This window comes from Ranitomeya imitator, chromosome 5, assembly GCF_032444005.1.
Source record: "Ranitomeya imitator isolate aRanImi1 chromosome 5, aRanImi1.pri, whole genome shotgun sequence".
NCBI classification, from domain to species: Eukaryota; Metazoa; Chordata; class Amphibia; order Anura; family Dendrobatidae; genus Ranitomeya; species Ranitomeya imitator.
The window spans coordinates 606,260,760-606,288,304 of record NC_091286.1 but is presented as its reverse complement, the minus strand read 5'-3'; the positions used below and the strand labels follow the sequence as shown (position 1 = coordinate 606,288,304).

The 27,545-nt window shown below is 42.3% G+C and overlaps 1 protein-coding gene across 1 annotated transcript in view; it reads right to left on the bottom strand.

Annotated features, from left to right (window-relative positions):
• The window catches only part of SNTG2 (syntrophin gamma 2), a 1,048,529-nt gene that overhangs the window by 367,103 nt on the left and 653,881 nt on the right, over positions 1-27,545 (bottom strand). The window contains exons 7-8 of the mRNA XM_069728000.1: positions 13,665-13,752; positions 9,390-9,481 (exon numbers count right to left, since the gene is read on the bottom strand). Of these exons, the coding sequence (XP_069584101.1) occupies positions 9,390-9,481; positions 13,665-13,752 (180 nt within the window). The remainder of the gene's footprint in view (positions 1-9,389; positions 9,482-13,664; positions 13,753-27,545) is intronic.

Genomic DNA, 27,545 nt, shown 5'->3' with positions numbered 1-27,545 from the left:
TACGTATGTTATATACGTATTTCCTACATAAGTACTTAAAATCTATATGTCTATGGCTACACTAATTTTTTTTTTATTTTTTTTTTTCCTTATCTCTACACATAGAATTTGCCTATTGCTGTCTATGTTATTAGAAAAACTGAATAATGAAAAAAAAGAAAATTAAGTTTAAACTAAAATATTTTTGTACACAATATTACGTGTGAAGACTTTAGTACTATCAGCCAATAATTGTCCTTGAAGTGGTGTATTAACCACTTTAACCCTCACATTGCAACATTGCTTCACCCTGGAAAAAGCAACATACAATTGACCATGGGCAAAAGCAGGTTCTGGTAGATAAATGCCAACTCGATGGAGGGTCTGGCCTTGAGATTTATTTATGGTCATTGCAAATGCGGGCTTGATGGGAAATTGTCTCCTTCTTAATTTAAAAGGTAATCCAGTCTCTGATGGACACAAATCAATTCGTGGAATGAATACCACATTTCCTGCTGCTGACCCACTAATTACTTTAGCCAGTATGATATTGGCATGTAAGGCAGTGACAATGAGCCGCGTACCATTGCAGAGACCTTTGTTCGTGTTCACATTACGTAATAACATGACAATGGTGCCAATTTTAAGTTTCAGCCGATGTGAAGGCATACCAGTTGGTGTTAGTGAATTCAAAAACTCAAGTGGGTATTGATCGAGGTCATCAGCTTCATCAGGATCGATGGAATCATCACTGATATATTCAGTATAGTCACCTATCAATAAATCCATGACTTGGGAATTAACTTTCTCAACGTCCTCATTTTTTGGACATAAAATTGCATGAGATGCAGCTGTATTTATACTTTCGGTGTCATTCACATCAATACAAAGATTATCTCCAAAAATTTCAATTATTAAAGAGCCAGTACATACCATGTCTGGAGGAATTTCAATTACATCATCTCCAAGGTTATGTTCATTAGATAGGTCACCATTTCCCAGTTGAAGCAACCAACTGCTGTAGTGAGGATCAATGGAGCGCATGTTGTTAATAAGTGGCAGGCGAGTAAAATGTTGCCAGTGTTGTGAATATTTTATACAGCTCTCTACAACATCAGATCTTGTCACATGAGGGATGACAGGAAGACATTGTCTAAGGTCGCCTCCAAAAACAATCACTTTACCTCCAAACGGTGTTTTTTCTTTGTGAGCTACATTTGTTGTCATGACATCACGTAAAACTCTATCAATGACATGCAATGCATATTTGGATAGCATTGTGCACTCATCAATAATAAAAAGTTTAGTGTTGTGCATTATTATCATTCTTAATCCTGGAAACAGATGTTTCATTCACAGGAATTGGAATCCCATAAAGAGAATGAATGGTTCGTCCACCTTGTAGCAAGTTGGCGGCAATTCCAGTAGTGGCAGCAGGTGACACAATGTCTCCTTGTCCTCTTAGCTGATGTAGGAGTAGATGATATAGGTACGTTTTTCCGCTGCCACCAGGACCATCAAGGAAAAAACACTTTGCTGTAGAATTAGTGTCTTCTAAAGCTTGAGTGATAGCATCAAAAGCAAAAAGTTGGTCCTCATTTAGAGTAGCTTTCATTTCAGCAGCTGCTGATAACTCATAATCTTTATCATACTGTGGGAGGAGGTGTTGTTTCTTGACTGGACGTGGCAAATTAAAATCAATATAAGTTTTGCCATGAGCTTTAAGAACATGTTGGACATCTGTCATAGCATAGCCTTCACAATTGACACACTCCAGAGTGTCGGAGTGGTATGGATGGCAGTAGTCTTCTACAAAGTGTTCCTTAAATTCATCCCATAAGTCCCGAGGTTTAGCTGGAGGACCAAAAATACAAATGTAGGCAAACATGTTACGTAGCTCTGCTGGCATGTTGAGAATACTGGCATCAAGTAATGTATTTCTCCACAGACTATCATCAAATAGTAAGCCAAGAGCTAATGCCGCATCTTTGAAGGTTTCATGTGTGACTCCGTGTACAGTTTTTATGCTGTCAAAACTGGTTGCACCTTTGACATGTAACAATAACAATCTTAAATAGTAGCGTTCTTGGTCTTTCACACTGACAGTATACATTCGTCCAATCACAGAACCACCTGCTCGCTTTCTAACTTCCCAAGAACCTTCTTTCCAAACAGAGTTTTTGGGAATTTCACGGTATAAATAAATATGAGCATGATCGTCGTTCTGATTAAGCTTGAAGTAGGCCATAAGTGTAGAATTTTGATGGAGCTTTTGTTTGATGTTTCCAATAGAGTCATCCTCATGAAAATAGAGTGGCTGAGAATGCGGTAGATGTACAGCAAGGCGAATGATGCTATGAGATTGTTTATGCATTGGATATGAGAATATTCGCCAAGCTGCCTCTGGTGCACTGACATATCTTGAATCCATGAATTGGTGTGTTTCATCATGTTGGGTGTTAGTCTGGCAGATTTCAAGATTGGCTTTATCATGTCCTTTGTAGACGTATTTAAATAAATATTTCACAGCCTGAATGGAACCACAAACTTCGACATTTATATGGCACTTGTATTTTAATAGCAGGAACGGATTATATGGAACCACCCACGAATTATCAATCATGTTAGAATGGTGTTGAAAAGATGGGCCTGCGCTAAGTAGGATAGGCGTCCTTAGCTATGATGGTTCTTGGTTGCAAATCTTTAGGGAAACCTTTTGAACACTTCCCCAGATCCATACAGGGAGAATTTGGGTTGTGTTCTCCACACGGACCATGAATCATATGTTGGAGAGCAATTTTATGGAGCTGAGGGTAGTGGGTAGGATTGGGAATTTCAGCCCACACTGTATTGTCTATGTCCTCCTCAGTCCTTAATTTGGAGTTGCTGTCCAGAATAATCAAAATGTGAGCGTGTGGAAGGCCACGTTTTTGAAATTCAATTACATGAACCATAGCGCAAACTTTCCCAAATAATCCATTGTTAATGTCTTTTAAGAGTGCTTCCAGTTTTATTTTGAAAACACGTGCCACCAAATCAGGTCTATGTTCCACACGCTGCCAAGGTTCCAAATTCTCAGTAATCTCATTCCATTTCGGATTACAGGTCATGGTGATGAATAGATCAGGACGACCTTATTTAGTCACAATAGCCATGGCATCCTGGTACCGCTGCTGCATATTCCTGGGACTGCCTTCAAACGAAGATGGTAAAATGACCGTTTTTCCAATGGGGATGCCCTTCTCAATGGATTTTTTCTGGAGATGTTCCTGGAGTACACAATAATCCTCTACTTTCAAAACCTTTTGGTGTTGACGGATATAATTTAGGCGATTTGCCTCGATTTTCACATAAGCATCCACTAAGTACTGCTGAGTGAGTTTGCCACCATTCAGGAGTGGATTAAACTGATTACGGACAGACAGCACATAGCAGTAATATTGCAGTTGTGTAACTCTGCATGGACTTTGCCCTTGTTGCTTGAGGCCATCATGCCAGCCCTGGTCTCCGTAAGGGAAAAATAAAGGATAGAGTAAAGCATCTAAATTACTGTGTAGAATGCTGACCTGTTGTGTTCTTGGCGCCAAAGGATTTTTGGGGTCCGGTTGTAAATGTATTAAAATATCACGATTAAATGGTGGCTCTCCATTGTCATTTTCAAATACGACAGCAACTTCATTGACAGTTGGATTATTATATCGGCGAGGGTCTTGATTCCGATCTTGTTTAAGGGCCATGATGATATTTGGCATGAGAGTGCCATTAGCTTCAGCTTTAAGATGTTCTTCATGTTCCACATCTCGTAACATTTTGTAGGCAGCAACAAAGGGATTCACATTGTCTAACTGAAGAGCAATTATACTCATCAAAGTGGGATGACATTTTTGATTTTGTTCACAGTTTAAACGTTGTTCATTCGCGGTAGCGGTATCCAAAATATACAGTTGGGCATAAGCTGGAACTTGATCATCACTGGGATGTAGAGTTCCAGTACGATGATATATTTGTCCATGTATACGGAAACAGTAAGGGCCATGTCCAGGTGGAGGGGATATATTGGCACCCATGGAGGTGAAAGCAAATGAGCTGTTAATACTACGAATATTTTCCATGAGATTCTTACTGAACTCACTCTCCCCTGTCAGCAATCGTTTAAAGACCTCGGGATATTGGGGTATAGGTTGTGACAACACAGAGTAAAATTTTTATCTGCTGGTATCTCAGCATTAAAATGTAATGCTTCACAATGTTCACATAAATAGTTCATAGGACCACAGGAGTGTTCTACTATGGTACTGTCATCATTAGTAAAACCTGTAGGATGTTGAGGTACAGGTTGTGATAATGGAGCATTGGAATGTTTCTGTAAGCCAACATATATAAAGCGTGGACCTGGTAGAGGATCTTCACTGTCCACAGATTCAATCACTGAGGAGTTGGAAGGTGTATCGTGGTCAGAGTTTATTAATATGGAGGTGCAAGCGGTTTTTTTGCGCCATTCACGGCGTGCACCAGCTGCATTTGGTAATGGTTTGTTTGTTGCCTTAGAAGAGTCAGGTGTGAAGCATGTCTTATAAGCAGACTTAACAGTGTGCAGGCGACGGCGTTTATCATTTGGAGTGTAAGTAGGACAGTGTTTGCGCTTACGTGCAGATTTACCAACGGTTAAAGGAGCTTCAAGCTGCACACATTCTATGAATGGAGACAAAGAAGCTGTATTGTGGGCAGAATCTATGACTGAGGACGTGGAAATATTATGTTTGCAACGTTGAGAGCGTGCAGCAGCAGCTTTATTACTTAATCGATTAGTTTTGTCCTCAAAAGACTCATTAGTAATGCGTTTATTGCAAGCAGCATTAACAGTGTCCAGGCGTTTATGTCTGCCCTCTGTAGTCTCGTTAGCACGCTGTTTGTGCTTACGTGCGGCATCGGCGGCTTTTCGCTCAGCATCATTACCATACTTTATATCAGACCTGATCTTACGTGCGCCATCAGCAGCTTTGGGCTCTGTGTCATTAGTATACTTAACAGTATCCAGGCACTTGCATCTCTCCTCTGTACTCTTGTTAACACGCTGTTTGCGCTTACGTCCGGCATCGGCGGCTTTTCGCTCTGCATCATTACCATACTTTATATCAGACCTGATCTTACGTGCGCCATCATAAGCTTTGGACTCTGTGTCATTAGTATACTTAACAGTGTCCATGCGCTTGCATCTATCCTCTGTACTCTTGTTAGCACGCTGTTTGCGCTTACGTGCGGCATCGGCGTCTTTTTGCTCTGCATTATTAGTATACTTTCTATCAGACCTAATCTTACGTGCGCCATCAGCAGCTTTGGGCTCTGTGTCATTAGTATCCTTACTATTAGAGCTAATGTTGGCTAAGCTAAACAGCTTTAAGCGTGGTGGTGGCAAACAACAGTTTAATAAGAGGCAGTGTCAGGTAGTCGGAAAATAGCCAGTTAATAATAGGCAATAGTTCTTTGCAGGAATGCAGATATTAATAAATAGGCAGTTTACATTGCAGAGAAATTGCTGGGCAATAATGGACAATGTCCTTATGTGGCAAATAATAGAGCAATATACCCAATGTGGCAAATAAGAGGTTAATAAACGGCAGTCTCTCAGTATAACAGTCAGTGAATAATAGGCAGTATTGGAGAAAACACCAAACAAAAGTTCAAAATTGGTGTGAAAATGTCACTGAACCACTTCACAACTAAATATATATAGTTTTGGTAAATGGTATTATCATTTTTTTGACGAAATTCGGCAGGAGCTTGAAGAGCAACGTAACTGGGCCCGCCTCCACACAGTAGAAACTTGCTGTGAGGTAAAAATTCAAAAATCACACCAAAATGGCTGGCGGAGTGTGTCACAGTACTGCACGTTTCTGATTGGTCGCTCGCAGCAGGCGGCAACCAATCAGACACTGGACACTGTTGACGTCACTTATCTCCGGACATTAGCTCCGGACATTAGCTCCGGACATTAGCTCCGCACATTAGCTCCGGACAAAGCCACGGAAGTTGGCACAAATTGCAGGAAGTAGTATTCTAGGCAATTATATATTAGATATATTCAGTCAGTGCTGTTGGGAGGTTGTATCCCTCAAATACTCAAATATGAGATACTTGGAGCAGTTTGCAAAAGAAGAGTGGCCTAAAATTTCAGTTGAGAGGTGTAGGAAGCTCATTGAAGGTCATAAGGTCATAGGAAGCAATTTATTGCAGTTATTTATTCCAAAGGGTGTGCAACCAAATATTAAGCTAAGGGTGCCAACAGTTTTGTCTGGCCCATTTTGGGGGTTTTGTGTGAAGTTATGTCCAATTTGCCATTTTTCTCTGTTTCATTGTGCTTTTCAAATACATACAAATTAAATAAACATGTGTATAACAAAACATGTGTAAATGCAATTTAAATACCGTACCTCATTTTCTAGAATAATTTCAATGGACATTGTTGGCCATGACTGTGTGTATATACATATATACAGTGGGGCAAAAAAGTATTTAGTCAGTCAGCAATAGTGCAAGTTCCACCACTTAAAAAGATGAGAGGCGTCTGTAATTTACATCATAGGTAGACCTCAACTATGGGAGACAAACTGAGAAAAAAAATCCAGAAAATCACATTGTCTGTTTTTTTAACATTTTATTTGCATATTATGGTGGAAAATAAGTATTTGGTCAGAAACAAAATTTCATCTCAATACTTTGTAATATATCCTTTGTTGGCAATGACAGAGGTCAAACGTTTTCTGCAAGTCTTCACAAGGTTGCCACACACTGTTGTTGGTATGTTGGCCCATTCCTCCATGCAGATCTCCTCTAGACCAGTGATGTTTTTGGCTTTTCGCTTGGCAACACGGACTTTCAACTCCCTCCAAAGGTTTTCTATAGGGTTGAGATCTGGAGACTGGCTAGGCCACTCCAGGACCATGAAATGCTTCTTACGAAGCCACTCCTTCGTTGCACTGGCGGTGTGCTTTGGATCATTGTCATGTTGAAAGACCCAGCCACGTTTCATCTTCAATGCCCTTGCTGATGGAAGGAGGTTTGCACTCAAAATCTCACGATACATGGCCCCATTCATTCTTTCATGTACCCGGATCAGTCGTCCTGGCCCCTTTGCAGAGAAACAGCCCCAAAGCATGATGTTTCCACCACCATGCTTTACAGTAGGTATGGTGTTTGATGGATGCAACTCAGTATTCTTTTTCCTCCAAATACGACAAGTTGTGTTTCTACTAAACAGTTCCAGTTTGGTTTCATCAGACCATAGGACATTCTCCCAAAACTCCTCTGGATCATCCAAATGCTCTCTAGCAAACTTCAGACGGGCCCGGACATGTACTGGCTTAAGCAGTGGGACACTTCTAGCACTGCAGGATCTGAGTCCATGGTGGCATAGTGTGTTACTTATGGTAGGCCTTGTTACATTGGTCCCAGCTCTCTGCAGTTCATTCACTAGGTCCCCCCGCGTGGTTCTGGGATTTTTGCTCACCGTTCTTGTGATCATTCTGACCCCACGGGGTGGGATTTTGCGTGGAGCCCCAGATCGAGGGAGATTATCAGTGGTCTTGTATGTCTTCCATTTTCTAATTATTGCTCCCACTGTTGATTTCTTCGCTCCAAGCTGGTTGGCTATTGCAGATTCAGTCTTCCCAGCCTGGTGCAGGGCTACAATTTTGTTTCTGGTGTCCTTTGACAGCTCTTTGGTCTTCACCATAGTGGAGTTTGGAGTCAGACTGTTTGAGGGTGTGCACAGGTGTCTTTTTATACTGATAACAAGTTTAAACAGGTGCCATTACTACAGGTAATGAGTGGAGGAAAGAGGAGACTCTTAAAGAAGAAGTTACAGGTCTGTGAGAGCCAGAAATCTTGATTGTTTGTTTCTGACCAAATACTTGTTTTCCACCATAATATGCAAATAAAATGTTAAAAAAACAGACAATGTGATTTTCTGGATTTTTTTTTCTCAGTTTGTCTCCCATAGTTGAGGTCTACCTATGATGTAAATTACAGACGCCTCTCATCTTTTTAAGTGGTGGAACTTGCACTATTGCTGACTGACTAAATACTTTTTTGCCCCACTGTATATATATATATATATATATATATATATAATCAAAATACAACTTGCCTAATAATTCTGCTCACAGTGTGTGTGTGTGTATATATATATATATATATATATATATATATATATATATATATACACTGTGAGCAGAATTATTAGGCAAGTTGTATTTTGATCACATGATACTTTTTATACATGTTGTCCTACTCCAAGCTGTTCAGGCTTGCGAGCCAACTACCAATTAAGTAAATCAGGTGATGTGCATCTCTGTAATGAGGAGGGGTGTCGTCTAATGACATCAAAACCCTATATAATGTGTGCTTAATTATTAGGCAACTTCCTTTCCTTTGGCAAAATGGGTCAGAAGAGAGATTTGACGGGCTCTGAAAAGTCCAAAATTGTGAGATGTCTTGCAGTGGGATGCAGCAATGTTGAAATTGCCAAATGTTTGAAGCGTGATCACCGAACAATCAAGCGTTTCATGGTAAATAGCCAACAGGGTCGCAAGAAGCGTTTTGGGCAGAAAGGCGCAAAATAACTGCCCATGAATTGAGGAAAATCAAGTGTGAAGCTGCCAAGATGCCATTTGCCACTAGTTTTGCCATAATTCAGAGCTGATCTTCATGCAGGACAATGCTCCATCACATGCCTCCAACTACTCCACAGCGAGGCTGGCCAGTAAAGGTCTCAAAGAAGAAAAAATAATGACATGGCCCCCTTGTTCAGCCTGATCTGAACCCCATAGAGAACCTGTGGTCCCTCATAAAATGTGAGATCTACAGGGAGGGAAACAGTCCACCTCTCGGAACAGTGTCTGGGAGGCTGTGGTGGCTGCTGCACGCAATGTTGGTCGTAAACAGATCAAGCAACTGACAGAATCTATGGATGGAAGGCTGTTGAGTGTCATCATAAAGAAAGGTGGCTATATTGAGCACTACGTTTTTGGGGATTTCAGAAATGTTTATTTCTAAATCTTGTTCAGTTATATGGGTTTACCTGGTGAAATGGGACAATATTTGTTTTTTTATTAAGTTGCCAAATAATTCTGCACAGTTATAGTTACCTGCACAAACAGATATCCTCCTAAAATAGCCAAATCTTAAAAAACCCACTCCAACTTCCAAAAATATTAAGCTTTGATATTTATGCGTCTTTTGGGTTGATTGAGAACATAGTTGTTGATCAATAACAAAAATAATCCTCTAAAATACAACTTGCTTAATAATTCTGCACACAGTGTATATATATATATATATAATTTCTGTTTACAAATTAATTTTCACAGCAATACATAAATAATATTTTTAGTGAAACATTTATTACGTACTGTATTGGAAGTATTTCCATTCAAATGTAAACCACTGTCAAAAAGAGGAGATGAAGTACCACTGCTGTGATCACTGGGTGGGTCTGGGGAACCTAAAAAAAGTTACAAAAAATAGTTACATTTGATTTCTGGAAGCTGGTATTTTATAAACTGTCATATACAGGTCCTTCTCAAAAAATTAGCATATAGTGTTAAATTTCATTATTTACCATAATGTAATGATTACAATTAAACTTTCATATATTATAGATTCATTATCCACCAACTGAAATTTGTCAGGTCTTTTATTGTTTTAATACTGATGATTTTGGCATACAACTCCTGATAACCCAAAAAACCTGTCTCAATAAATTAGCATATTTCACCCATCCAATCAAATAAAAGTGTTTTTTAATAACAAACAAAAAAACCAACAAATAATAATGTTCAGTTATGCACTCAATACTTGGTCGGGAATCCTTTGGCAGAAATGACTGCTTCAATGCGGCGTGGCATGGAGGCAATCAGCCTGTGACACTGCTGAGATGTTATGGAGGCCCAGGATGCTTCAATAGCGGCCTTAAGCTCATCCAGAGTGTTGGGTCTTGCGTCTCTCAACTTTCTCTTCACAATATCCCACAGATTCTCTATGGGGTTCAGGTCAGGAGAGTTGGCAGGCCAATTGAGCACAGTAATACCATGGTCAGTAAACCATTTACCAGTGGTTTTGGCACTGTGAGCAGGTGCCAGGTCGTGCTGAAAAATGAAATCTTCATCTCCATAAAGCATTTCAGCCGATGGAAGCATGAAGTGCTCCAAAATCTCCTGATAGCTAGCTGCATTGACCCTGCCCTTGATGAAACACAGTGGACCAACACCAGCAGCTGACATGGCACCCCACACCATCACTGACTGTGGGTACTTGACACTGGACTTCAGGCATTTTGGCATTTCCTTCTCCCCAGTCTTCCTCCAGACTCTGGCACCTTGATTTCCGAATGACATGCAAAATTTGCTTTCATCAGAAAAAAGTACTTGGGACCACTTAGCAATAGTCCAGTGCTGCTTCTCTGTAGCCCAGGTCAGGCGCCTCTGCCGCTGTTTATGGTTCAAAAGTGGCTTTACCTGGGGAATGCGGCACCTGTAGCCCATTTCCTGCACACGCCTGTGCACGATGGCTCTGGATGTTTCCACACCAGACTCAGTCCACTGCTTCCTCAGGTTCCCCAAGGTCTGGAATCGGTCCTTCTCCACAATCTTCTTCAGGGTCCGGTCTCCTCTTCTCGTTGTACAGCGTTTTCTGCCACATTGTTTCCTTCCAACAGACTTACCATTGAGGTGCCTTGATACAGCACTCTGGGAACAGCCTATTTGTTGAGAAATTTCTTTCTGGGTCTTACCCTCTTTCTTGAGGGTGTCAATGATGGCCTTCTTGACATCTGTCAGGTCGCTAGTCTTACCCATGATGGGGGTTTTGAGTAATGAACCAGGCAGGGAGTTTATAAAAGCCTCAGGTATCTTTTGCATGTGTTTAGAGTTAATTAGTTGATTCAGAAGATTAGGGTAATAGGTCGTTTAGAGAACCTTTTCTTGATATGCTAATTTATTGAGACAGGTTTTTTGGGTTATCAGGAGTTGTATGCCAAAATCATCAGTATTAAAACAATAAAAGACCTGACAAATTTCAGTTGGTGGATAATGAATCTATAATATATGAAAGTTTAATTGTAATCATTACATTATGGTAAATAATGAAATTTAACACTATATGCTAATTTTTTGAGAAGGACCTGTATGCTGTTTCGAAGAATCTACTTCTTAAAGATTAAGTGCCATTTTAAAAATGTAAAAAGTTTTGATAAACGACAGCCAAGAAAGAGTTCAGCCAAACTCTAATACTCTTGGATAGTAAGGGACTTCCTATGAGAATTTTTTTTAACTAACACTGGCTGAGAAATGAAGTGTTACATACAGAAAGGTGATGTACATGCAGGTAACATGCTGGGTGCCAGTGTAAAGGGTTAAGCCCGGGCCAAGTGCAGTTAGTAATAGCTGTGTTATCTAGCCATCACCTGCTTGTAACTGCAGCGATTGGAGCTAAATACTTAGAAGATGTGAACAATAACGACTTTGGCATTTAAGTGGTTAGACAGAGCAGAGGCCCCCCTCTATCAACCCTTAATCCCACCTGCAGCACATTTACAGAGATTTGACTGGTTATTGGAGACTTGCAGACATATCTTCATTTGAAATTGGTTCTTTCACAATATTCTACAAGAAAGTATTGAAGAATATTGAATCTTGCAGGTTGACTTGCAGAATAATGTTTTAGGTGTCGAGTTCCCGCCTCTGCACAGGGGGAATCTCGGGCCATCTCCGCTGCGGTCTCCCATTCTTCTCCTGCCGCAGTGGAGTCTGCTCAGCAGAGATGTCGGTCCCAGCATCTCACTCAGTCTGACTCTGTGCAAAGGGTTACTGCTGCCTTTCCAGCTTCTGCAATTGTAGCCAGTACTGGGCAGCGGTGAGCAGATGTTTTTGGGACTAAATCCTGCTTTTCCCCTTCTGAGCATGCCCAGGGTAAGATCTCTCATTGGAGATCAAGGGTCACATGGTTAGATACTGCAACTAATCCCATTGGTCCTCTAGAAAGGTCCTGAAGGTGCTCAACTTCTGTGGCAGCCTCCCATTGGTCCTTCTGGGAAGGTCCTGTACTTGCTGCAGCTATAAAAGGTTCGCATGACCGCACGGCCATGCGCTAGTATCAATCCAAGTTATGTGCTTTGCGCCAGTGTGGTTATGTGTGATTGTATTCAGGGACCCAGCTGAAATAAGCCCCTAGAATACCGACACCTCCGGTGAGGAGATTGTGTGCTTGCATAACCACTGACTGCTATCAGTTCGGCAGTAAGCTTGTGCTCCTGTGAGTCTAACAGGGCACAGTACTTTCCTTTCACGGCTACTCTGTGAAGTAACAGAGCTAGCCTATACAGCCAAATTGTGCCACCATTCACTAGCAGCAGGTTCTTCCTGCACAGTGGACCCTGGGCTGCGAACGCACCAATAATAATAAACATCTATATTTTCTCGGTGCGTTCCGCTAACCCTAACATAATGTTACTAGGTCAATATTAAAAAATAAAACAATTGAGCCAAATGTATTTTTTCTCCATTCCCTACCCAACAAAGAACTATTTTTCTAATTTTTCCACACATTTGGACCAAATTCATCAAGGCCGGAGGTTTTCACACTGGTCATGGTGAGGAAACATGATGGAGTCATCCGCTCCTGATTCATTAAGAGGGGCACGACTTAATTAATTAAGAATGTCTGAAAAGTTGTGTGCGCCGCCATTTGCGCCTTGCCACAAATCTTACTCCGATCAATGACTTGAGGTAGATTAGTGGGGAAGCAAATGCTGCTGCTCATCATACAGTAGATGTGAGGATTGGGGGTTGTCACACTACACATTACACAAGCTGAGCAAAATGGCATGAGAACACCAAAAGTTACAAAATGTTGGTTCGGCATCGCGTTGTGCCCAAACTTGTGACTTTTCAAAGCTATAATGCTGGAATTCTTGTGTAAAAGCTTTGATGAATTGAGCCAATAATATAAGTAAATTTAATGGTGACATTTAAAATTAAAATTTATCCTGCAAAAATAAGCTGCATAAACAAAAGGAAAAATAATACAGGGAAAGAAGCGGAAATGGGGAAATTTGTGTCTGTAAGGGGATGCATTTATATTCACAGAGTTCACACTACTGGTAACTACAAAGATCTATCATTTTAATCCAGGGAACTGTTACTGTACATAAGGAGGCAGAGTGAAAAATACAGCAAAACCCTTATAATAATATGAACTTATGAGCGTATATGCACATTTAGGAAAAAGTATATATTTGGTGAAGTTCTCATGGGAGCGGTGGATATCACTCTGAGTTAAGATATGAAGCCCTCAGATGTTTTGGTAAGTTTATAATAAAAACTATTCACCTCATTACAGCTTTGTTCAGTAGTGTACAAATTGGAAACATGCTTCAAATTCTGAGTATATACTATAAAAAATGTCATAAAATGCCGTCTAATGGCAAAATCCGATTTATGTGTACCTGCACGAAAAATGACCCTGCTGTGACAGCAGGATCAGATCCAGGAAAGGGAACATGAAGCAAGATAACATATCAAAGTTTGTCATTTTAGTCTGTCCAGCTTGTATATAACAGTGTGACAAATCTTTGCATCTCAATCACCCCCCAAAAAAAAATTCTGTACATTTTTTTGAAGTCTTCTTACCTAGCGGGAGCTTTAGAAATGAAGGTGCTTCCTTGAAATAGTAAACAGTAATGGTGACTTCATCTCCAGCATTCCGCAGTAAATGAACCTGGTGTGAATTCAACAAACATAAAAGAAAAGTGAAGCCCCACAGACTGGAAATATAATACATTCGATGGTCTGAAAAATCTCCAACTGAAGTTTGGTATGTACAGTCGCAGCATGTTAACGCATTACATAAAACATATAGTACTGAAAAATAAAGCTACCTATAGAGCAGGTATAAACATAGATTTATATGGGTATTGCAGTTGCTGTAGGAACTGATAGAGTATATTTAACGGGCATCTGTTACCAAACTTTTGCTAACCCATCTTGATATAGGGGCAAAGACCCTAATCAGTTACTGGGCTCCTTGATGCAGCTTGGATAAAATCACTAATTTATCTGCTGCAGATCTACTAGTTGTCTGAATAATGAGCTCTGTATAACTCCGCCCACACCACTGATTGGCAGATTTCTATGTACACTGTGCATAGACAGAAAGCTGCCAATCAGGGGCAGGGTTATATGGAGCTCATGAACATGATAGCAGGTCTGTTAATCCTTTAGTGATAAATCAGTGATTTTATGAAAAACACATCAAGCCGTTCAGTAAACGACACACAGGTTTTTGACAAAAACCTGGTGAAAGATTCCCTTTAAAGAGGATCTATACTGGATATTCTGTTATATCTGTTTATAGAAAATACTTGTCTTCTTCATGAAATCACAACTCTTATTCCAAGAAGAAATGTATAAATAATTTTAACATTAAGGGGCATTTATAGACAATATAGAAGGGGGTCTTCTGTAACCTTCAACATTATTTTGTAGTATGCAGTCTTTGCATCAGGCACAAGAAAAGTGACTTGGGCAGCAGCACCTCTTCTACACCTCTTCTAAAATTCTAGCAGTCTGCACAAATTCTCTCTCTGTCAATAAGCGTTTCATAAATGTTCACAATTCAATGTTATTAATTCCAAAATAATCCTAAATAATTCAATAAATAAAGTAAATACAGACGGAGAAAGATATATAAGAGGGAAGCTGAAGCATAATCTCTGTCAATAAACTATAGAGATTATAAAATTGTCCTTTCACATCTCAGGGGTGTTGAGAAGCTCCAGAAGTAGGGTTTATCCAATTCCAAACCTATAACACCTTTTATAGGTATTAGAGATCAGCGGATCTTGAAATTTGAATCAGCCGGCTTAGCTGGTAATATCTTGGAAAATGCAAATGGTGGAGAGGAAAGAAAGAGAACTATGCTGACTATAAAAGGTTACACACTAGAGAAGAGAAAGAGAAGACCCTACAGACCATAAGAGCTTATACTCCACGATAAAAAACCACGATCTGATTATAATAGCTTACACTACAGGAGAGAGAGGACCCAGCTGATCATGATTACTTACACTCTACAGGAGTCAGAGAGAGAGAGAGGACCCAGCTGACCATAAAAGCTTATACTCCACAATAAAGAGAAGACCACACTGATTATAATATCTTACATTCTACAGGAGAGAGAGAGAGGACCCAGCTGATCATGATTACTTACACTCTACAGGAGACAGAGAGAGAGAGAGGACCCAGCTGACCATAAAAGCTTATACTCCACAATAAAGAGAGGACCATACTGATTATAATAGCTTACATTCTACAGGAGAGAGAGGACCCAGCTGATCATGATTACTTACACTCTACAGGAGACAGAGAGAGAGGACCCAGCTGACCATAAAAGCTTTTACTCCACAATAAAGAGAGGACCATACTGATTATAATAGCTTACATTCTACAGGAGAGAGAGGACCCAGCTGATCATGATTACTTACACTCTACAGGAGACAGAGAGAGAGGACCCAGCTGACCATGATTGCTTACACTGTACAGAAGACAGAGAGAGCGAGGACCCAGCTGACCATGATTGCTTACACTGTACCAGAGACAGAGATAGAGAGAACCCAGCTGACCATGATTGCTTACACTCTACAGGAGACAAAGAGAGAGGACCCAGCTGACCATGATTGCTTACACTGTACAGAAGACAGAGAGAGCGAGGACCCAGCTGACCATGATTGCTTACACTGTACCAGAGACAGAGAGAGGACCCTGCTGACCATAAGAGCTTATACTCCACAATAAGGAGAGGACCTTGCTGATTATAATAGCTTACACTCTACATGAGAGAGAGAAGACCCAACTGATCATGATTACTTACACTCTACAGGAGACAGAGAGAGAGGACCCAGCTGACCATCCTTGCTTACACTCTACAGGAGACAAGATGACCTAGCTGACCATGATTGCTTACACTCTGCAGGTGACAGAGAAAGAGAGGACCCAGCTCATCATGACTGCTTACACTCTACATGAGAGAGAGAGGACCCATCTTACCATAAGAGCTTACACTCTACAGAAGAGAGAAAGAAAGAAAGAGGATACCCAGCTAATGATAAGAGTTAACACTTTACAGGACAGAGAGGACCTTTTTGTCAGTAAGAGTTTGCACTCTACAGGAGAGAGAGGGGGACCACACTGATCATAAGAACGTACACTCTACAGAAGGAGTGTCACACTTGATGAAGGCTGTTTTTCAGCCACAGCATGTTGGTATTTTTATTAATTAAATATCACCTTTCTTGGAGGAAAATTGCTTCACTACTCCTATTTTAATTTCTACTCCTGTGGTGGAAGTGTCATATCCCTGTATCATTTTTTCCAAGTCATGTCATTGGGGTTCTTCTGGTGCGATTTCCCTTTGCTCACAAGGTTGGCTTCACTTATTCCCCTAACCAGAAGTAGCGTTTTGCCTTAGTTAGCACAACCAGGGCATTAGTTAACACAAGCCAACCAGGGGAGCATGTTTTACCATTCCTCATCTAATCTATTTACTTCTCATTCACTATGCTTAGATAGCGCCACTTTTTTTTCCTTTCCTAAGAGATTTCCATATATCACTCATATATTGGAGAGAGAGGGGATCTCGCTGACCATAACAGATTTATCTCCTTTAGAGAAAAAGCACTATCTTAGTCACAAGAGCTTAGACTCTACAGGAGAGAGAGGATCCCACTGACCATAACAGCTTATTCTCCAGGAAAGAGAGAGAGGACATTGCTGACTGCAGGAGCTTATGCTCTATAGCACTGAGAGAGGACCCTGCTGATCAAATGAGCTTCCACTCTACATAAAAAGGACTTATCCAGTGACTCTGGAGATGCAAAAAACTTTGCTACAAACAGAGTTTTGGGAACTGCTGATCTGTGATGGCCTCGGTACTGATCTCCATGGTGCAATGTATAAGGTATACTAATCGGCTATATGTCATAGCTACAGAGCATTATGAGAAAGCCACAATGTAACACAAAAAGATCTTAGCCCATTCTCTGATGCCTATCGATGTGGGAAATGGCTCTGATAATTTTTTTTGTGAACTGCAAATCAAATCTCAAAGTGTTTGAATTTGAAAATTTCAGGACACTCGACTAGAACTTGAACCTCTGTGGATTGATCCGCTCATCTCTAATAGGTATACCAACTATGTCAACATAGTCACATGTGCAAAGTAGATGTTCAGGCAAGGGTGGGATTAGTTTCATTTAAAACAGGGAGTGGTTTACCCTCCCATCCCTTTCTGTTAACTTTTCTAGTGATCTACGGTAGTAAAAGAGTTAATTGTAAATTCCTTGGTTGTCTAAAATAGTTAACAGATTTACTGAAGAAATCAAAGATAAACTGTGTTTCTTCTGGGTGTCCACACAATTGCCCAGTTTGTCAAGATAGACGTTAGATAAAAGTCGGCCAACGCTGCCGATTTCACAATGACCAGCAGACCATCTGATATGTATGGGGCCTTTCACCTCTTTCCTGACTGGTGGCGAGCAGGATAAGGCAATTGGAATTTCTACACCTGATCCTTTTGCTTTCATGGGAAAGATAGCCGCCTGTGAAACGAAAGCTCAGCCTTGAACTATTTCTAGTGTGTGGACAGCTTTAAGGTTTCCCTGCACAAAAGCCGTTTATAAGGACAAGTTTAGTTTATTTCCACCCATAAAATAAAGCCTACTACAAATTACAGCATGGTTAATAAGTCAGTCGCTTTCACTGCCACAAGGCTTCTGTCACATAGTTAATCGGTGCATTTCAACTATATTTTTCATGAATGGTCGCATCACTTAAGCACTATATGTTTCCATGCTAATTACTATATTAATAAGGCCTTCAAACTGCATTTAATTATCAAGATCTGAACATGTACCATTAGCTAATCAGGGGAAATCATATCCTAGTGTATCAGAATACATAGAGGAACCAATATATTATCACTGTTTTTAATTAAAATGTTAAAACAGGATGCCCTTTGGTGTTCTATACGAAGATTAAATTGCAGGCCAATAACAGTAAAAACAATATGACAACAAATATTAAGTTATTAAATATCTTGGAATAAAATAAAAAAAGGTTCTTTTTAATGCTTTACAAAAAAAGCAAATTGTAATTTAAATTGGGTTTTATTGTGGGGAAAAATACCTAAAACATAAATAAAAATGTACCATAAATATACAGTCCGATATTTGTGAACAATGGTCAAAAGCTTAAATGGATTTTTCACTTTCAGGTGGCTCCATTCTATTGGCCAGAGCCAAGAAAAAACAATAAAATCAGATGGTACTTATCCTCCTACTCCAGCTCCAGCCCTCTGAGGGTTATTTCCAATATAGTGAGTTATCCCTCGGGGTCAACCTCCACTCCGTTCAATGTCCTCATGAATGACAAATATAATAGTGGCTGTGTTGTCTTTCTGCAGCACTTTCATAAAAGAAATGGATGGAGCAGAGGACAATCATTCGAACTTCTGCTCCAATCAAGACTGTGCTGCGCAGAACACAGTTCCCAGGTTCTGGAGCCCAGTTCTTGGGATTATTGAGCATGGCTGGGATTGAATGTCCATCAATCACTAAGTCATCACTTATTCTATGGATGGGGATAATGTACTATTTTGAAATTTAAAGTAAAGAAACAGTATAAACACTCTTAGTGAAAAAATGTTTAAGCATTTTTCTTAAAGGGAACCTGTCACCTGAATTTGGCGGGACTGGTTTTGGGTCATATGGGCGGAGTTTTCAGGTGTTTGATTCACCCTTTCCTTACCCGCTGGCTGCATGCTGGCTGCAATATTGGATTGAAGTTCATTCTCTGTCCTCCATAGTACATGACTGCACAAGGCAAGATTGCTTTGCGCAGGCGTGTACTATGGAGGACAGGAATGAACTTCAATCCAATATTGCAGCCGGCATGCAGCCAGCGGGTAAGGAAAGGGTGAATCAAACACCTGAAAACTCCGCCCATATGACCCAAAACCAGTCCCGCCAAATTCAGGTGACAGAGTCCCTTTAACAGATGTTGTGTAGCGATGGACGAACCGGACACCTAGTGTCTGTGTACAGACTCCAAACAAGCTCTCCCAAAATTCTGTGTTACTGTTCAGGATCGGCAGGTCAAACAAAGCTTGTTGAAAGCCAGAAGTGTTTTGCTCAATGAAAGGACTTTTTTTGTGCTATTAGATCAATAAAGACATTAGTGAGGGCAGTTTCAGTTTTTTACTTTTCACTACGGGTTTAGTAATGGTGGTTTCTACTTGACACCTCTCCATTACTAACCCCTGGGCTTGATATCAGCGGACATAAAAAAGCTGATATCAACCCCAAAATCATTTCCCCACTTGAAGATCAGAGGTTTAGCGCCAGAATTGGCATATCATGCGCCATATTTTGGGCAGCTGAGGGCTGATGTTATTAGTTTAGGAAGGGGCCACTATCCATAGCCCCTTGCCAGCCTATTAATATCAGTAGGTAGCTGTCTGTTTAGCCTTTGTCGGTTATTAAATAAACGTGGTCCCGATGTCATTTTTTTAATAACCAATAAAGGCTACGCAGACAGCTGCAAGCTGATAATAATAGCCTGGGAAACTTTATGGATATTTGCCACTACTCAGAATAATACCAGTCCCCAGCTGTGTGCTTTACCACAGCCGTTAATAATAATAAGGGGGACCCTATGCCATTTTTTTTTTTAATTTATTTAATGGATAAATACAAGTACAGTAAGCTGCACACTTGCTGCACTAATCATCTCACTGACATATTTCTCTCTACGCACAGGTGCCAGCTTGTGAATACTCTCATCAGCGCAGTCTGCTCTTGTTGCTCTTAGCAAAACCAGGAGTATGCTGATGACAGTAGTAGTCAACAGATGACACTTTACCGGTGGTAACCTTTTTACCGCTGGTCACAGCTGCATCTGCATGACAGCATGGGAACTGCACTGCTGTGACCGGACTTAAGGTCAGTAAGTTTACCGATGATCAAAAACGAATCTTCCCACACCATCACACAGAAGAGAGCATGGGAACCTCTGGATGATCGGCCCCCCATTTAGTTGGTACCCGAACTGAACTTTTTTATAAAGTTCGGCCAAACCCGATGGACCCAAACATTCATAGTTCTGCTCAACGTTACTCTTGTGCTTTTCCATGACTACAGACTACAAAAACTGCAGGTCTTATGTTCTCAGATGCTGAAATCATATAAGTTGCTGCATTTATACCATTGTTGCAGGTCACTTTAAAATAACAAATGCTACTCAATAATTTGCTGCATTTTAAGTGAAGCATTCCATTTAGAAATCTACCTGGTGCTTTACTTTTGGCTTACAGTTATATCACTGATATTCACACACAGGCACTGCAATTGTTATTATTAAGGAAAAAATAAATATTTTTCTTATATTAAAAATATATAACTCTGATAAATAATTAAAGCATCTGGGAAAATTTTTTCTTGCTCAGAGCACAAGTGCATCCATTTAAGATATTATTAGTACTTTGCCAACATTAAAATAAAAGTATAAAAAAGAAATACTGTATTACTTAGCCTATTAATCTATTACAGCCTGATAATGTGGCCACAGAACAGAATCATAAAAAGTCAATCAAAAATAGCAGGCAATGAGAATTGCAATTTACATGCTGATATTGGGTTTTAGATATATAAGTAGATAAAAACATAGATAGAAAGAAGCAAAATAGGATAGATTCGGTACTAGTCAGAGGAAATTGTAATTGAAAGACTTTTAAGGGCCAATTCATCTTGATTAATGATTTTGGGTGCGCCTTGTCAAAAATCTTACTCTAGTTCCTGCTCCACGCACTGCCCTTCCTTGACCCATTTCAGCTCACTTTGTTGAGGTTTGTCAAAAATGTTATCAGAATGTCTAAAGTCGACAAAATTTAGCTCACCCTGAAGTTGCGCCAAAATGATGCCACTTTTCAAAGCTTTGTACACCAAAATACTGGTGTAAAAGTTTTAATAAATTGAGCCCTATGTGTCAACCACAAACCAGCATTATTCAATATAAAAAAATGAGACAGCATTGTCTTTTTGGAGTGTTGTCTCCTCACCCAGTACTCTAATAATATAATTCCTTATTCCAGCTCCAATCTTTTCTTCCATCGATTGCTGATTGGTCGTTAAGGGAAATCTTGACATTGCATGGTGATGAACATCATGCAAACAGTTGTAGTCCAACTCACATTGCTTGAGGCTTTCAATCATTCTCAGCACAGAAATGCCACTCCTACACCTTGTGGGCACTCATAATGATTCAAGCATTGTGCAGTGTTTTGCGGATTTCAGCCATGATAAAAGGGGTTGTCCACTAATAGGAAAATCCCTTCTTACTCTGACTGTTTGCCTCCATTAAAATGAAAACACCTCCTGTTCCAGTGCCGTTCCAGCCATTGTTATGTAAGCCCCAGTGTCACTGTCCCCAACTTTGGATGTAAAAGTAATCAAGGGGAAGTGACTGGACAGTCGCAGCTCTCACTTTTTGTTAATTCGAAGGAACAAACTAACTTACATTCACGATTTCTTCCTCTCTAATTCCCTTAACCTTCTGGCTATTACAGAAACCTGGATCCAGCATTCAGACACCACTGCTGCTGCCGCTCTCTCGTTTGGTGGGCTGAAATTTTCACATTCCGCCAGAGCTGAGAACAGACAGGGTGGAGGTGTTGGTTTGCTCCATTTATCACAATGTGCTTTCCAGGTCATCCCCCTGGTTCCCTCACTTACATTTCCTTCCTTTGAAGTCCACGCCGTCAGACTCTTTAAGCCCTTCTCCTTGCGAGTGGTGGTTATTTATCGCCCTCCAGGCTCCTCACAGCTGTTTCTAGACCACTTTGCCACCTGGCTTACTCACTTCCTATCCTGTGACATCCCCACCCTCATCATGGGAGACTTTAACATCCCCATCAGTGATTCCCCTCTCCCAATCTGCCTCTCATCTTCTTTCTCTAACTTCTTCATTCGGCCTCTCACAGTTTACTAATTCTTCTATGCAAGAGGACAGGAGTACTCTCGACCTGGTTTTCTTCCGTCCCGGCTCACAGCACAACTTTACTAACTCCCTTCTCCCGCTCTCGGACCACAACCTTCTTTCCTTCTCTGTCAAAAATTGTTTGCTCACCCGGGACACCCCCACCTACCACACTTATTGGAATACACGGACCATTAATACCCAGCAGCTTATGGACAATCTCCACACATCTTTATCCCCCATCTCCTCCCTCTCCTGTCCAGACTTAGCATTGTCACACTTCAATAATACACTGAAGAATGCCCTAGATGAAGCATCACCTTCTACATGCAGAAAGACCCGACACAAACAACGGCAGCCCTGGCACACTATGCAAACACACTTTCTTCAACGTTCCTCAAGGTGTGCCAAGCAGCAGTGGAGAAAATCTCTCTTAGCAGAAGACTTCATCCACTATAAGTTCATGCTCAAAACCTATAACTCTGCCCTTCATCTGGAAAAACAATCCTACTTCACCACACTCATCACCTCACTATCCAACAACCCAAAACGACTTTTTGAAACCTTAAACTCCCTCCTGAAACCTAAAGTACAGGCCCCTATCACCAACCTCAGCGTTGAGGATCTGGCCACTTATTTCCTTGAAAAAAATCAACCACATCCATCAGGATTTCTAGGCCCAATCTCCTCAGTGCCTGGAGCCCCTGCCCTGCCGCACCTCAAGCTCACTAGACATCTTTGAGCCTGCTTCAAAAGAAGAAGTTTCCAAGCTCCTCGCTTCTGCTTGGCCTACAACCAGCAACAGTGACTCCATTCCTTCAGATCTCCTGCAGTCTCTCTCATCAGTGGTCACCACTCACCTGACTAAAATATTTAACCTCTCTCTTTCTTCAGGTATCTTTCCCTCCTCATTTAAACATGACATCATAACCCCTTTACTTAAAAAGCCATCCCTGGACCAGAACTGCACTGCTAACTACAGACCTGTCTCTAACCTTTCTTTCATCTCTAAACTCCTGGAACGCTTGGTCCACTCCCGTCTAATCCGCTATCTCTCAGATAACTCTCTTCTCGACTCCTTACAATCTGGTTTCTGCTCTTTACACTCCACTGAAACTGCCCTCACTAAAGTCTCTAATGATCTAATAACAGCTAAATCCAAAGGTCATTGTTCCCTGCTGATTCTCCTGGATCTCTCCGCAGCATTCGACACTGTGGATCATCAGCTCCTCATCTCCATGCTCCGCTCTATAGGTCTCAAGGACACAGCCCTCTCCTGGTTCTCCTCCTACCTCTCTGACCGCTTGTTCACTGTATCTTTTGCCGGCTCCTCTTCCTCTCCTCATCCCCTTACTATCTGGGTTCCGCTGGGCTCAGTCCTAGGCCCCCTCCTCTTTTGTCTATACACTGCCCCTATTGGACAAACAATCAGCAGATTTTGGTTCCAGTACCATCTCTATGCTGACGACACCCAATTATACACTTCTTCCCATGACATCACCCCTACCCTAATTCAAAATACCAAGGATTGTCTGTCTGCTGTCTCTAACATCATGTCCTTCCTCTATCTGAAACTTAATCTCTCCAAAATGGAATTTCTTGTGTTTCTCCCTTCTACTAACCTCACTCTACCCAACATCGAAATTACCCTGGAGGGATCTACTATAACTCCCAAGCAGCATGCCCACTGTCTTGGGGTCATATTCGACACTGAACTTTCCTTTACATCCTGTATCCGATCACTCACTCGCTCCGGTCACCTGCATCTTAAAAACATCTCCAGAATCCGACCTTTTCTCACCTTTGAAACTGTTAAGACTCTTACTGTCGCTCTTATTCATTCCCGTATGGACTACTGCAACTCTCTTCTAATCGGTCTCCCTCTTACCAAACTTTTTCCTCTCCAATCAATCTCGAATGCGGCAGCCAGGGTCATATTTCTGTCCATCCGCTTCACCGATGCCTCCATTTTGTGCCACTCATTACACTGGCAGTGGCTACCCATTCGCTACAGGGTCCAGTATAAACTTGTCTCTCTTACCCACAAAGCTCTCCACAGTTCTGCACCACCTTATATCTCCTCTCTAATCTCTATCGACCCACACGTGCCCTCCGTTCTACAAATGACCTAAGACTAGCATCACCCGTAATCCGAACCTCGCACCTCTGTCTCCAAGACTTCTCTTGTGCTGTGCCAGCTCTCTGGAATGCACTTCATCAGACGATCAGGCTGATACCTAGCCCCGACCTATTCAAGCGTGCTTTAAAAACCCATCTCTTCAAACAAGCCTACCACATCAACTACTCAGTAAACTAACTTTGCCCTGTTCCCTCCTTTCAAATATTATTCTGAATCTGCACCCTCCATGCACATGATAACTGCACTTGATACTTGACTATTGCACTTAAACACACAGGGGCTGATTACCGGATCATGCAGCTTTATATGAAAATCCCTATTTATTATAATTGCCAGACCTGAAATAACAAGCACTTTTCACCTATTGTGTCCCCCCATTTCCTTGTAGATTGTAAGCTTGCGAGCAGGGACCTCACTCCTAATGTCACTGTTTAAATTGTCTTAACTTGTATTGAATCTATTGTCTGTACATGTCCCAGCTTAATTGTAAAGTGCTGCGGAATATGTTGGTGCTATATAAATAAAGTACCGGTAGTAATAAATCACTTGGCACTCAAATGGTTTCTTTCAGATAAAAAAGTGAACATCCCATTTATTTATGCATCCAGTTCAAAGATTATTTAAATGTTTTCGGTTGAATCACAAGACCTTCATCAGAAATATCTTTAACAAAACTGGAAGCATAGGACAATGGGGCAGGGGCGGACACAGACAGCTTGGGGCCCCTGTGCAAGAAATGTGTTTGGGCCCCCCCTTCTTTAAAGGCGACAAAGCTACATATATATATATATATATATATATATATATACTGTAGAATATGCCCATGTATAATAAAAACCTGTGTCTACTGCATATGTGACATAGTATACATTAATGTATAATGGTATGGTTCCACGGTCAGGAATCGGCAGCGCTTTGGATGCAGCACATGTCCGCTCGGTCCAAAGCACTGCCGGCTTTTGTACGAGTGATGCATCCGCATGTGTTCATTGAACACATGCGGAATCACCGCATCCTATACATTGGACTGTGGTATTTATCGTGTGGAGACTGAGCGTCTCCGCAAGATAAATAGACATGCTACGGTCTAGAAAGATGTGCCGCATGTCCGTCTCTGCAGGGAAGCTGCGGGTGCCGCTGCATACATAGTGAACATTGGATTCCTTGAAATCTCATGCACTATGCTGTAACATCAGGAGCTGCGGACTGGATGCTGCGGATGTACACAGCGTCCAATCCGCAGAGTTTACTGACAGTGGAAACATACCCTTATATGTGTGTTTAATGCAACAGATACAGTATATGTGAAAAAGTCTTCACTGGGGGATGGGCTCAGGGGTCAGTCCCAGCCTGGATCTGATACTGCAGTGATGACTGGAGTCCCGTCAGAGAATAGACCCAGTGATTTAGTGACTGTGTTCCTGAGCTCTGAACTCTCTGGTCCCTGCTGTGTGTGGATGAAAATCCTGCACTGACCAGAGAACACAAAGCTCCGGGGGTCACAGTCAATAAATCACTGCTTCTAGTCTCTGACTGCTGCCCCTGTCTCCCCTCTTTACTCTGCAAACAATCCGTCACATTCAGACCGTTCTTTACCTCCTGTTCAGGGGGTGATTGAGGTCCTGCACAGCTGCAGCTTCCTTCCAGGCATGAGTGTGCAGAAGCCAGTGTGTGGCAGCTTCCTGTCTCGCACAGCCGCAGCGCGGAATGATGATGTCATTCAGCTGAGCCGCTGCTGTCTGTGTGAGAAAGGAAGCAGGAAGCATCCATTCCCTGCAGATCCGTTGCAATTTTCTCTTGCAGGCAGCGGAGCTGCAGGGATTGCTCCATGCCTGCCGCACATGAGGGCAATCTGGCCAGGGGGCCCCCGGAGCCTCGGGGCCGGATAAACTGACCAGATTGCCCTCTATATTAGCAGAAAGTCTCCACAAGATGCCCTTAAAGATACAAGTGTCATTATAATGCTCCGGAATAAAAAATTGCCCCTCACTATATTGTCTGCACAAAATATGACCCCCACACTGTCCCTCTTATGGTACATGCTCTTCATACTGACCTCTCCTTTCTATACTGGCCCCCTCTTCACACTGTCCACTCACACTGTGTCCCCCCTATAGGGCCTAGTATTTATACTCCATATTTATACTCCATCCTCCCACCCTGTGTGCATGGCTCCCCCATCCTTCTCCCCTGCGTTCACGGCTCCCGTAATTCCTTCTCCCCTGCGTTCACGGCTCCCCCATCCTTCTCCCCTGCGTGCTGGGCTCCCCCATCCTTCTCCCCTGCGTTCACGGCTCCGCCATCCTTCTCCCCTGCGTTCACGGCTCCCCCATCTTTCTCCCCTGCATTCACGGCTCCGCCATCCTTCTCCCCTGCGTTCATGGCTCCCCCATCCTTCTCCCCTGCGTTCACGGCTCCCCCATCCTTCTCCCCTGCGTGCTGGGCTCCCCCATCCTTCTCCCCTGTGTTCACGGCTCCCCCATCCTTCTCCCCTGCGTGCTGGGCTCCCTCATCCTTCTCCCCTGCGTTCACAGCTCCCCCATCCTTCTCCCCTGCGTGCTGGGCTCCCCCATCCTTCTCCCCTGCGTTCACGGCTCCCTCATTCTTCTCCCCTGCGTTCACGGATCCCCCATCCTCCTCTCCTGCGTTCACGGCTCCCCCATTCTTCTCCCCTGCGTTCATGGCTCCCCCATCTTTCTCCCCTGCGTGCATGCCTCCCCTATCCTCCCATCCTGCGTGCATGGCTCCCCCATCCTTCTCCCCTGTGTGCATGGCTCCACATCCTTTTTCCCTGTGTGCATGGCTCCCCATCCTTCTCCCCTGCGTGCTGGGCTCCCCCATCCTTCTCCCCTGCGTTCACAGCTCCCCCATCCTTCTCCCCTGCGTGCTGGGCTCCCCCATCCTTCTCCCCTGCGTTCACGGCTCCCTCATTCTTCTCCCCTGCGTTCACGGCTCCCCCATCCTTCTCTCCTGCATTCACGGCTCCCCCATTCTTCTCCCCTGCGTTCACGGCTCCCCCATTCTTCTCCCCTGCGTTCACGGCTCCCCCATCCTTCTCCCCTGCGTGCATGCCTCCCCTATCCTCCCACCCTGCGTGCATGGCTCCCCCATCCTTCTCCCCTGTGTGCATGGCTCCACATCCTTTTTCCCTGTGTGCATGGCTCCCCATCCTTTTTCCCTGTCATACTTACCTCTCACCGCGCAGCACAGAACAGAACTTCCTTCCTGGCATCTCTTCTGCAGCGTCTTCCTTCCTGTCTTCAGCGGTCACATGATAGCGCTAATTAAGGTCATGAATATGCGCATATTCATGACCTTAAATGAGCGCTACCATGTGACCGCTG